Here is a 13,039-nt window from a genome sequence, read left to right as displayed (position 1 = left end):
ACCTGTTTTGTTCAAGGACTATAGATATCCTCCGTACCTACAGCACCAGACTACCCCACTACCTATCAGTAAGTACAAATTAGAAACCTTCACAAATCAAGGAGTTAACGCTCAACCGTAAAATCTCTGTCAGTGTCCCTGAGACTCTGCGGTCCCTTACCGCATCACGGGGACAATCCCAATCCCGGAGGAAAGGTTCGTAAACCTGGCCAGGGTTTGTCTCTGCAAACTTCCAGATTCTATACACCATTTACAGAAACAAAACTGTCATAGAAACAGTCACAATCTCAAAAACTCACCCAACTACCTCAACAATCCACAAGGGGCACTGCAGACCTTTTTCTACAACATATATGGTCACTGTTAGGTCTCAAAAGTCAGTCATATCACCTTACAAGGGGTTCTTTGCCAACACAGTGAGCCCAGGTTACAGTGAACAGTAAGAATATATTACACACAGAGGCAACCTTACTCTGTCCATCCAGCCAGTGAAACAGAAGTGACATATCAAGGTAGACAATAAAATTTGTGTACCCTTGGTGCACCTGTCAATTCCATTCATAGGACAGGAATAGACTTGTTTTAAACTTGACTAAGTGGTCAGCTATCCACACCTGAGCCCCACGTTCAAGGGCGCCAAAAATGTTAAAGATGACCAGAAGGGTCTTTGGATACACGAGGCTTTAACAGTCCCCGTCAGCGTTGCAAGGTGATTTTTGAATTATATGAGTCTTTGTTTCCGGCGCTGGAATAGAGTAACACAGAAAAGACACACAGTCCTTACTGATGAATAGCTCAAGACAAAAACTGTTTATTTTTGGCACTGAGACTCTTATATAGAAAATCATAAGGCGCTTTGCATAGGGCGTACAAGTACACAAGCGGGCAATTCTATTGGGTGGTTTGACCCCGGAAATGCAACACAATTGGATGCAAGCACACAGAAATGTAGAACCATTGGCTGTCTTCACACAAACAAAATGCCCAGGGGCTCCCCTGAATACCTTCCCTAAGGTGGTGCTAGCGAGTCTTTGTGTTTTCTACCTTAATTTGTTTGTATAGAAACCCCACCCAAACTTTAGTTTTCACTAGACAAGTTGTGTGAGTCTTTAAAATGGCTGAGAGTAGGCAACGTGGCGTCCGAGACCAGTGCAATCTCCTTAACACCCTTGTATCCTGTATAATATATGATAGAGGAGGTTCTGTATATGTCCTGTATACACCTGGTATTAGGGGGGGTATTATACAGAACCTCCTGTATCATATATTATACAGGATACAAGGGGTTACACACAGTGACCCCCACTAACACCAGGTGTATACAGGACACATATACAGAACCTCCTGTATCATATGTTATACAGGATACAAGGGGTTACACACAGTGACCCCCACTAATACCAGGTGTATACAGGACACATATACAGAACCCCCTGTATCATATATTATACAGGATACAAGGGGTTACATACAATGACCCCCCACTAATACCAGGTGTATACAGGACACATATACAGAACCCCCTGTACCATATATTATACAGGATACAAGGGGTTACACACAGTGACCCCCCACTAAAACCAGGTGTATACAGAACACATATACAGAACCCCCTGTATCATATATTATACAGGATACAAGGGGTTACACACAGTGACCCCACTAATACCAGGTGTATACAGGACACATATACAGAACCCCCTGTATCATATAATATACAGGATACAAGGGGTTACACACAGTGACCCCACTAATACTAGGTGTATACAGGACACATATACTGAACCCCCTGTATCATATATTATACAGGATACAAGGGGTTACACACAGTGACCCCACTAATACCTGGTGTATACAGGACACATATACAGAACCTCTTGTATCATATATTATACAGGATACAAGGGGTTACACACAGTGACCCCACTAATACCAGGTGTATACAGGACACATATACAGAACATCCTGTATCATATATTATACAGGATACAAGGGGTTACACACAGTGACCCCCACTAATACCAGGTGTATACAGGACACATATACAGAACCTCCTGTATCATATATTATACAGGATACAAGGGGTTAAACACAGTGACCCCACTAATACCAGGTGTATACAGGACACATATACAGAACCTCCTGTACCATATATTATACAGGATACAAGGGGTTACACACAGTGACCCCCCACTAATACCAGGTGTATACAGGACACATATACAGAACCCCCTGTATCATATATTATACAGGATACAAGGGGTTACACACAGTGACCCCACTAATACCAGGTGTATACAGGACACATATACACAACCTCCTGTATCATATATTATACAGGATACAAGGGGTTACACACAGTGACCCCACTAATACCAGGTGTATACAGGACACATATACAGAACCCCCTGTATCATATATTATACAGGATACAAGGGGTTACACACAGTGACCCCACTAATACCAGGTGTATACAGGACACATATACAGAATCACTGTGTGTAACCCCTTGTATCCTGTATAATATATGATACAGGGGGTTCTGTATATGTGTCCTGTATACACCTGGTATTAGTGGGGTCACTGTGTGTAACCCCTTGTATCCTGTATAATATATGATACAGGGGGTTCTGTATATGTGTCCTGTATATACCTGGTGTTAGTGGGGGGTCAGTGTGTGTAACCCCTTGTATCCTGTATAATATATGATACAGGGGGTTCTGTATATGTGTCCTGTATACACCTGGTATTAGTGGGGTCACTGTGTGTAACCCCTTGTATCCTGTATAATATATGATACAGGGGGTTCTGTATATGTGTCCTGTATACACCTGGTATTAGTGGGGTCACTGTGTGTAACCCCTTGTATCCTGTATAATATATGATACAGGGGGTTCTGTATATGTGTCCTGTATACACCTGGTATTAGTGGGGTCACTGTGTGTAACCCCTTGTATCCTGTATAATATATGATACAGGAGGTTCTGTATATGTGTCCTGTATACACCTGGTATTAGTGGGGTAACTGTATGTAACCCTTTGTATCCTGTATAATATATGATACAGGGGGTTCTGTATATGTGTCCTGTATACACCTGGTATTAGTGGGGGGTCAGTGTGTGTAACCCCTTGTATCCTGTATAATATATGATACAGGGGGTTATGTATATGTGTCCTGTATACACCTGGTATTAGTGGGGGGTCAGTGTGTGTAACCCCTTGTATCCTGTATAATATATGATACAGGGGGTTCTGTATATGTGTCCTGTATACACCTGGTATTAGTGGGGTCACTGTGTGTAACCCCTTGTATCCTGTATAATATATGATACAGGGGGTTCTGTATATGTGTCCTGTATACACCTGGTATTAGTGGGGTCACTGTGTGTAACCCCTTGTATCCTGTATAATATATGATACAGGGGGTTCTGTATATGTGTCCTTTATACACCTGGTATTAGTGGGGGTCACTGTGTGTAACCCCTTGTATCCTGTATAATATATGGTACAGGGGGTTCTGTATATGTGTCCTGTATACACCTGGTATTAGTGGGGTCACTGTGTGTAACCCCTTGTATCCTGTATAATATATGGTACAGGAGGTTCTGTATATGTGTCCTGTATACACCTGGTATTAGTGGGGTCACTGTGTGTAACCCCTTGTATCCTGTATAATATATGGTACAGGAGGTTCTGTATATGTGTCCTGTATACACCTGGTATTAGTGGGGTCACTGTGTGTAACCCCTTGTATCCTGTATAATATATGATACAGGAGGTTCTGTATATGTGTCCTGTATACACCTGGTATTAGTGGGGTCACTGTGTGTAACCCCTTGTATCCTGTATAATATATGATACAGGGGGCTCTGTATATGTGTCCTGTATACACCTGGTATTAGTGGGGGTCACTGTGTGTAACCCCTTGTATCCTGTATGATATATGATACAGGGGGTTCTGTATATGTGTCCTGTATATACCTGGTATTAGTGGGGGGTCAGTGTGTGTAACCCCTTGTATCCTGTATGATATATGATACAGGGGGTTCTGTATATGTGTCCTGTATACACCTGGTATTAGTGGGGGTCACTGTGTGTAACCCCTTGTATCCTGTATAATATATGATGCAGGGGGTTCTGTATATGTGTCCTGTATACACCTGGTATTAGTGGGGTCACTGTGTGTAACCCCTTGTATCCTGTATAATATATGATACAGGGGGTTCTGTATATGTGTCCTGTATACACCTGGTATTAGTGGGGTCACTGTGTGTAACCCCTTGTATCCTGTATAATATATGATACAGGGGGTTCTGTATATGTGTCCTGTATACACCTGGTATTAGTGGGGGTCACTGTGTGTAACCCCTTGTATCCTGTATAATATATGATACAGGGGGTTCTGTATATGTGTCCTGTATACACCTGGTATTAGTGGGGTCACTGTGTGTAACCCCTTGTATCCTGTATAATATATGATACAGGGGGTTCTGTATATGTGTCCTGTATACACCTGGTATTAGTGGGGTCACTGTGTGTAACCCCTTGTATCCTGTGTAATATATGATACAGGGAGTTCTGTATATGTGTCCTGTATACACCTGGTATTAGTGGGGGGTCAGTGTGTGTAACCCCTTGTATCCTGTATAATATATGATACAGGGGGTTCTGTATATGTGTCCTGTATACACCTGGTATTAGTGGGGGTCACTGTGTGTAACCCCTTGTATCCTGTATAATATATGATACAGGAGGTTCTGTATATGTGTCCTGTATACACCTGGTATTAGTGGGGTCACTGTGTGTAACCCCTTGTATCCTGTATAATATATGATACAGGGGGTTCTGTATATGTGTCCTGTATACACCTGGTATTAGTGGGGTCACTGTGTGTAACCCCTTGTATCCTGTATAATATATGATACAGGGGGTTCTGTATATGTGTCCTGTATACACCTGGTATTAGTGGGGTCACTGTGTGTAACCCCTTGTATCCTGTATAATATATGATACAGGAGGTTCTGTATATGTGTCCTGTATACACCTGGTATTAGTGGGGGTCACTGTGTGTAACCCCTTGTATCCTGTATAATATATGATACAGGAGGTTCTGTATATGTGTCCTGTATACACCTGGTATTAGTGGGGTCACTGTGTGTAACCCCTTGTATCCTGTATAATATATGATACAGGGGGTTCTGTATATGTGTCCTGTATACACCTGGTATTAGTGGAGGTCACTGTGTGTAACCCCTTGTATCCTTTATAATATATGATACAGGGGGTTCTGTATATGTGTCCTGTATACACCTGGTATTAGTGGGGTCACTGTGTGTAACCCCTTGTATCCTGTATAATATATGATACAGGAGGTTCTGTATATGTGTCCTGTATACACCTGGTATTAGTGGGGTCACTGTGTGTAACCCCTTGTATCCTGTATAATATATGATACCGGAGGTTCTGTATATGTTTCCTGTATACACCTGGTATTAGTGGGGTAACTGTATGTAACCCTTTGTATCCTGTATAATATATGATACAGGGGGTTCTGTATATGTGTCCTGTATACACCTGGTATTAGTGGGGTCACTGTGTGTAACCCCTTGTATCCTGTATAATATATGATACAGGGGGTTCTGTATATGTGTCCTGTATATACCTGGTGTTAGTGGGGGGTCAGTGTGTGTAACCCCTTGTATCCTGTATAATATATGATACAGGGGGTTCTGTATATGTGTCCTGTATACACCTGGTATTAGTGGGGGGTCAGTGTGTGTAACCCCTTGTATCCTGTATAATATATGATACAGGGGGTTCTGTATATGTGTCCTGTATACACCTGGTATTAGTGGGGGGTCAGTGTGTGTAACCCCTTGTATCCTGTATAATATATGATACAGGGGGTTCTGTATATGTGTCCTGTATACACCTGGTATTAGTGGGGTCACTGTGTGTAACCCCTTGTATCCTGTATAATATATGATACAGGGGGTTCTGTATATGTGTCCTGTATACACCTGGTATTAGTGGGGTCACTGTGTGTAACCCCTTGTATCCTGTATAATATATGATACAGGAGGTTCTGTATATGTGTCCTGTATACACCTGGTAATAGTGGGGTCACTGTGTGTAACCCCTTGTATCCTGTATAATATATGATACAGGGGGTTCTGTATATGTGTCCTGTATACACCTGGTATTAGTGGGGTAACTGTATGTAACCCTTTGTATCCTGTATAATATATGATACAGGGGGTTCTGTATATGTGTCCTGTATACACCTGGTATTAGTGGGGGGTCAGTGTGTGTAACCCCTTGTATCCTGTATAATATATGATACAGGGGGTTATGTATATGTGTCCTGTATACACCTGGTATTAGTGGGGGGTCAGTGTGTGTAACCCCTTGTATCCTGTATAATATATGATACAGGGGGTTCTGTATATGTGTCCTGTATACACCTGGTATTAGTGGGGTCACTGTGTGTAACCCCTTGTATCCTGTATAATATATGATACAGGGGGTTCTGTATATGTGTCCTGTATACACCTGGTATTAGTGGGGTCACTGTGTGTAACCCCTTGTATCCTGTATAATATATGATACAGGGGGTTCTGTATATGTGTCCTTTATACACCTGGTATTAGTGGGGGTCACTGTGTGTTACCCCTTGTATCCTGTATAATATATGATACAGGGGGTTCTGTATATGTGTCCTGTATACACCTGGTATTAGTGGGGGTCACTGTGTGTTACCCCTTGTATCCTGTATAATATATGATACAGAGGGTTCTGTATATGTGTCCTATATACACCTGGTATTAGTGGGGTCACTGTGTGTAACCCCTTGTATCCTGTATAATATATGATACAGGGGGTTCTGTATATGTGTCCTGTATACACCTGGTATTAGTGGGGTCACTGTGTGTAACCCCTTGTATCCTGTATAATATATGATACAGGGGGTTCTGTATATGTGTCCTGTATACACCTGGTATTAGTGGGGGTCACTGTGTGTAACCCCTTGTATCCTGTATAATATATGATACAGGGGGTTCTGTATATGTGTCCTGTATACACCTGGTATTAGTGGGGGTCACTGTGTGTAACCCCTTGTATCCTGTATAATATATGATACAGGGGGTTCTGTATATGTGTCCTGTATACACCTGGTATTAGTGGGGGTCACTGTGTGTAACCCCTTGTATCCTGTATAATATATGATACAGGGGGTTCTGTATATGTGTCCTGTATACACCTGGTATTAGTGGGGTCACTGTGTGTAACCCCTTGTATCCTGTATAATATATGATACAGGGGGTTCTGTATATGTGTTCTGTATACACCTGGTATTAGTGGGGTCACTGTGTGTAACCCCTTGTATCCTGTATAACATATGATACAGGGGGTTCTGTATATGTGTCCTGTATACACCTGGTATTAGTGGGGTAACTGTATGTAACCCTTTGTATCCTGTATAATATATGATACAGGGGGTTCTGTATATGTGTCCTGTATACACCTGGTATTAGTGGGGGGTCAGTGTGTGTAACCCCTTGTATCCTGTATGATATATGATACAGGGGGTTCTGTATATGTGTCCTGTATACACCTGGTGTTAGTGGGGGTCACTGTGTGTAACCCCTTGTATCCTGTATAATATATGATACAGGGGGTTCTGTATATGTGTCCTGTATACACCTGGTATTAGTGGGGGTCACTGTGTGTAACCCCTTGCATCCTGTATAATATATGATACAGGAGGTTCTGTATATGTGTCCTGTATACACCTGGTATTAGTGGGGGTCACTGTGTGTAACCCCTTGTATCCTGTATAATATATGATACAGGGGGTTCTGTATTTGTGTCCTGTATACACCTGGTATTAGTGGGGTCACTGTGTGTAACCCCTTGTATCCTGTATAATATATGATACAGGAGGTTCTGTATATGTGTCCTGTATACACCTGGTATTAGTGGGGTCACTGTGTGTAACCCCTTGTATCCTGTATAATATATGGTACAGGGGGTTCTGTATATGTGTCCTGTATACACCTGGTATTAGTGGGGTCACTGTGTGTAACCCCTTGTATCCTGTATAATATATGATACAGGGGGTTCTGTATATGTGTCCTGTATACACCTGGTATTAGTGGGGTCACTGTGTGTAACCCCTTGTATCCTGTATAATATATGATACAGGAGGTTCTGTATATGTGTCCTGTATACACCTGGTATTAGTGGGGTCACTGTGTGTAACCCCTTGTATCCTGTATAATATATGGTACAGGGGGTTCTGTATATGTGTCCTGTATACACCTGGTATTAGTGGGGTCACTGTGTGTAACCCCTTGTATCCTGTATAATATATGATACAGGGGGTTCTGTATATGTGTCCTGTATACACCTGGTATTAGTGGGGTCACTGTGTGTAACCCCTTGTATCCTGTATAATATATGATACAGGAGGTTCTGTATATGTGTCCTGTATACACCTGGTATTAGTGGGGTCACTGTGTGTAACCCCTTGTATCCTGTATAATATATGATACAGGAGGTTCTGTATATGTGTCCTGTATACACCTGGTATTAGTGGGGTCACTGTGTGTAACCCCTTGTATCCTGTATAATATATGATACAGGGGGTTCTGTATATGTGTCCTGTATACACCTGGTATTAGTGGGGTCACTGTGTGTAACCCCTTGTATCCTGTATAATATGTGATACAGGGGGTTCTGTATATGTGTCCTGTATACACCTGGTATTAGTGGGGTCACTGTGTGTAACCCCTTGTATCCTGTATAATATATGATACAGGAGGTTCTGTATATGTGTCCTGTATACACCTGGTATTAGTGGGGTCACTGTGTGTAACCCCTTGTATCCTGTATAATATATGATACAGGGGGTTCTGTATATGTGTCCTGTATACACCTGGTATTAGTGGAGGTCACTGTGTGTAACCCCTTGTATCCTGTATAATATATGATACAGGAGGTTCTGTATAGGTGTCCTGTATACATCCCATCAGTGATATTCACCAGGGAACCTCCTAACACTGGAGGAAGAATTGTCCATAATGTCCTGGGATCAGCACGTAGACACTTCTGCTCTCGGTTTCCTCAGTAATATATTCTCATATTGGGTTTTCTTTTTTGCAGCTTTTCTATTTCTTCCTTCTCCTCCTCAGAGAATCCATTGTCCCTCAGACTAGAAGATAAAACAGATCCAGTGTTAGTGACTTTGTATTGTGAGGATTTCCTCATCTCCTCAGATTAGTCGGGGGATTGATGGGTGTAAGGAGGAATCTGTACAATCTACAGTCGTCTCTGGGAACAGTGATACCGATCCAGGTCCAAGTTCCAAATATAAACAGTACATGTATAGTGTGTGTGTGTATATATATGATACATGTGTATTGTGCGTATACAGGCTTAGCCTTTTCTTGGGGCCTGGAGGCATCACCTGGTGGGTGGTGGAGGTGTGCTAGTATAAGTAAACAATGAGTTTTACATGTGGTTACATAAGTTACATGTGGTTTACGCTTCAAGTTTACTTATACTAGCACACCTCCACCACCCACCAGGTGATTAATTATGTGAAACTTACGGTACGGAAGGGTGGAGGTGGAGCCATACATTCAGGTATGTTTAAAACAGCGTTTACATGTATCTCCTTTAGACCTTGAGAAAGACACGATGTGTCGAAACGCAGCGGTCTGTGAAGCTTAAAGCTGTATTTTGTTGGTTTTTTGTATGAAGAATAAACGCATATATTTTTTAAGCCTACGCTGTGCCGTGCTGGACTGATGGATCATTTCCTCACTGTTTATCTACCGTGGGTCGATACTGTGTGTATACAGTACGCGTATGATGCGCGCGTGTGTGTGTGTGTATACAGTACGCGTATGATGCGCGCGCGTGTGTGTGTGTATACAGTACGCGTATGATGCGCGCGCGTGTGTGTGTATACAGTACGCGTATGATGCGCGCGCGTGTGTGTGTGTATACAGTACGCGTATGATGCGCGCATACAGTACGCGTATGATGCGCGCGCGCGTGTGTGTGTATACAGTACGCGTATGATGCGCGCGTGTGTGTGTATGCAGTACGCGTATGATGCGCGCGCGTGTGTGTATGCAGTGCGCGTATGATGCGCGCGCGCGTGTGTGTATGCAGTGCGCGTATGATGCGAGCGCGTGTGTGTATGCAGTGCGCGTATGATGCGCGCGTGTGTGTATGCAGTGCGCGTATGATGCGCGCGCGTGTGTGTATGCAGTGCGCGTATGATGCGCGCGTGTGTGTATGCAGTGCGCGTATGATGCGGGCGTGTGTGTATGCAGTGCGCGTATGATGCGGGCGTGTGTGTATGCAGTGCGCGTATGATGCGGGCGTGTGTGTATGCAGTGCGCGTATGATGCGGGCGTGTGTGTATGCAGTGCGCGTATGATGCGGGCGTGTGTGTATGCAGTGCGCGTATGATGCGGGCGTGTGTGTATGCAGTGCGCGTATGATGCGGGCGTGTGTGTATGCAGTGCGCGTATGATGCGGGCGTGTGTGTATGCAGTGCGCGTATGATGCGGGCGTGTGTGTATGCAGTGCGCGTATGATGCGGGCGTGTGTGTATGCAGTGCGCGTATGATGCGGGCGTGTGTGTATGCAGTGCGCGTATGATGCGGGCGTGTGTGTATGCAGTGCGCGTATGATGCGGGCGTGTGTGTATGCAGTGCGCGTATGATGCGGGCGTGTGTGTATGCAGTGCGCGTATGATGCGGGCGTGTGTGTATGCAGTGCGCGTATGATGCGGGCGTGTGTGTATGCAGTGCGCGTATGATGCGGGCGTGTGTGTATGCAGTGCGCGTATGAGGCGGGCGTGTGTGTATGCAGTGCGCGTATGAGGCGGGCGTGTGTGTATGCAGTGCGCGTATGAGGCGGGCGTGTGTGTATGCAGTGCGCGTATGATGCGGGCGTGTGTGTATGCAGTGCGCGTATGATGCGGGCGTGTGTGTATGCAGTGCGCGTATGATGTGGGTGTATGCAGTGCGCGTATGATGTGGGTGTGTGTGTATGCAGTGCGCGTATGATGCGGGTGTGTGTGTATGCAGTGCGCGTATGATGCGGGTGTGTGTGTATGCAGTGCGCGTATGATGTGGGTGTGTGTGTATGCAGTGCGCGTATGATGTGGGTGTGTGTGTATGCAGTGCGCGTATGATGCGGGTGTGTGTGTATGCAGTACGTGTATGATGCGCGCGCGTGTGTGTATGCAGTACGTGTATGATGCGCGCGTGTGTGTGCATGCAGTACGTGTATGATGCGCGCGTGTGTATGCAGTACATAAGGTGCAGGTATTATACAGAGGGTGAGGAGTGTCCTGTATAGGTTTAGGATGTGTGTATACAGCACATGCAGAGGGAGTGCTACTCCTCTTATCATTCTTAACCCCTTTATGACCGATGATTATTTGTGCCTGAATGGCCAGGGCAATCTTTGCAGTTCTGCTATGCGCTTCTTCAAATAGCAATATCTTTGGAAACACTTTACATATCAAAACAATCTTTACTTAGTTTTTTTCATGACATATGACAGTGGCAAATGGTTCTGTGAAGCTTCCATACACAATCCTTATAGCATATTCTCCTGTTTAATATAAAAGGTGTTGTCAGGATCAGGGGTAGTGAACCCACTGAACAACCACAAACGATGAGGTAAGACGACACCTGGGAGCGGAGTCTAAGTGGCACCCGGTTTTCCACCGCAAAGCAGATTGGACTTGCTACAGCAGGATACCACCAGGTCGCTCCACAGGCACGGCTTTGCTCGCAGTGGTGGCCAAGACGGGGTACAGAATCGTAAGGCTGAGGCGGAGTCATGGACAGGCTGAAGGTCAGGAAAGGCGACACAGGAGCGGAGTCAGGAACAAGGCAGGAGGGCAGGGCTGGCAGCAAAGGAGTAAAGTCAGGAACGGAATCAAGGTCACAACTGGAAATCACTATAAACGCACTGGAAATAGGAGACGAGCTTACACAAAGACATGAGGCACAAAGATCCGGCAGGGGACACTGGGGAGAGGCTGGAAATTTAACAGGGAAGGCGGTCGGCCACTGCCAATCATCGGCGCACTGGCACTTTAAACCTTAGAGAGCTGATGCGTGCGCCCTAGGAGGCAGGGACATGTGCACCGGAGCTTGGAGACCACTGCTGGAGCGAGGGAATGTAAGGGAGGATGCAGCCAGGCTCCAGGGACGCAGGGAGGCTCACGAGATATAGACGTTTCGGCCCCCTTGAACTTTTCTAGCTTTTGCCACATTTCAAGCTTCAAACACAAGGATATAAAATTTTTTTTGTTAAAGTGGGACAAAATTGTAAAGTGGAATGAAATTTATTGGATATTTTATTGGGGCATGCAATATTATTTGGCCCCTTAAGTTAATACTTTGTAGCGCCCCCTTTTGCTGCTACAAGTCGCTTGGGGTATCAAGTCTCAATCAGTTTTGCACATCAAGAGACTGAACTTTTTGCCCATTCTTCCTTGGAAAATAGCTGGAGACCATGGAAGTTATATGAAGCGGTTGTGAACAGCAGTTTTCTGCTTTGGACTGTGACTCGGCCGTTCTAACACCTGGATACGGTTATTTGTGAACCTTCCATTGTAGATTTTGCTTAATGTTTGGGATCATTGTCTTGTTAGAACATACATCTCCGTAAATTGCTCGACAAAGGCGTATTCACAAAGAAACGTTGCCACACTTGAATAAACCTCACCTTAGATTAGAAAATTGGAGAGCTGCCTGTCTTCCTGGATATTTGGTTTGTGCACCCTGCACCCCTTTCAAGGAGAGTTTTCATCACACAGTGCTTGCTGCCTTGGACTAAAATCTCTTACAGCTTATATACAATAGACATATACATCAATACAAATCTAAAGGAGCTGGCGGCTTAACAACAACCTGCTGAAGGATGAGTCTGCACTGCTGGCCTGCAGCAAACCCTCACCTCCTTTATACAAACAGCAGACATGACACCGAGCACGCTTCAG

At 44.5% G+C, this 13,039-nt stretch overlaps 2 protein-coding genes across 2 annotated transcripts in view; one reads left to right on the top strand and one right to left on the bottom strand.

Moving 5' to 3' along the window:
* The window catches only part of LOC140069241 (uncharacterized), a 381,540-nt gene that overhangs the window by 304,132 nt on the left and 64,369 nt on the right, over positions 1–13,039 (top strand). The gene's annotated exons all lie outside the window — the stretch shown is intronic.
* LOC140068805 (NACHT, LRR and PYD domains-containing protein 12-like) overlaps positions 8,984–13,039 on the bottom strand; it is a 57,056-nt gene continuing 53,000 nt past the window's right edge. The window contains exon 9 of the mRNA XM_072114189.1: positions 8,984–9,214. Within this exon, the coding sequence (XP_071970290.1) occupies positions 9,127–9,214 (88 nt within the window). The 3' untranslated portion in view covers positions 8,984–9,126. The remainder of the gene's footprint in view (positions 9,215–13,039) is intronic.

This window comes from Engystomops pustulosus, chromosome 7, assembly GCF_040894005.1.
Source record: "Engystomops pustulosus chromosome 7, aEngPut4.maternal, whole genome shotgun sequence".
In the NCBI taxonomy this organism is placed as follows: domain Eukaryota; kingdom Metazoa; phylum Chordata; class Amphibia; order Anura; family Leptodactylidae; genus Engystomops; species Engystomops pustulosus.
Note: the sequence above shows the minus strand (reverse complement) of the source record. Positions and strands in the feature narration are given on the sequence as shown.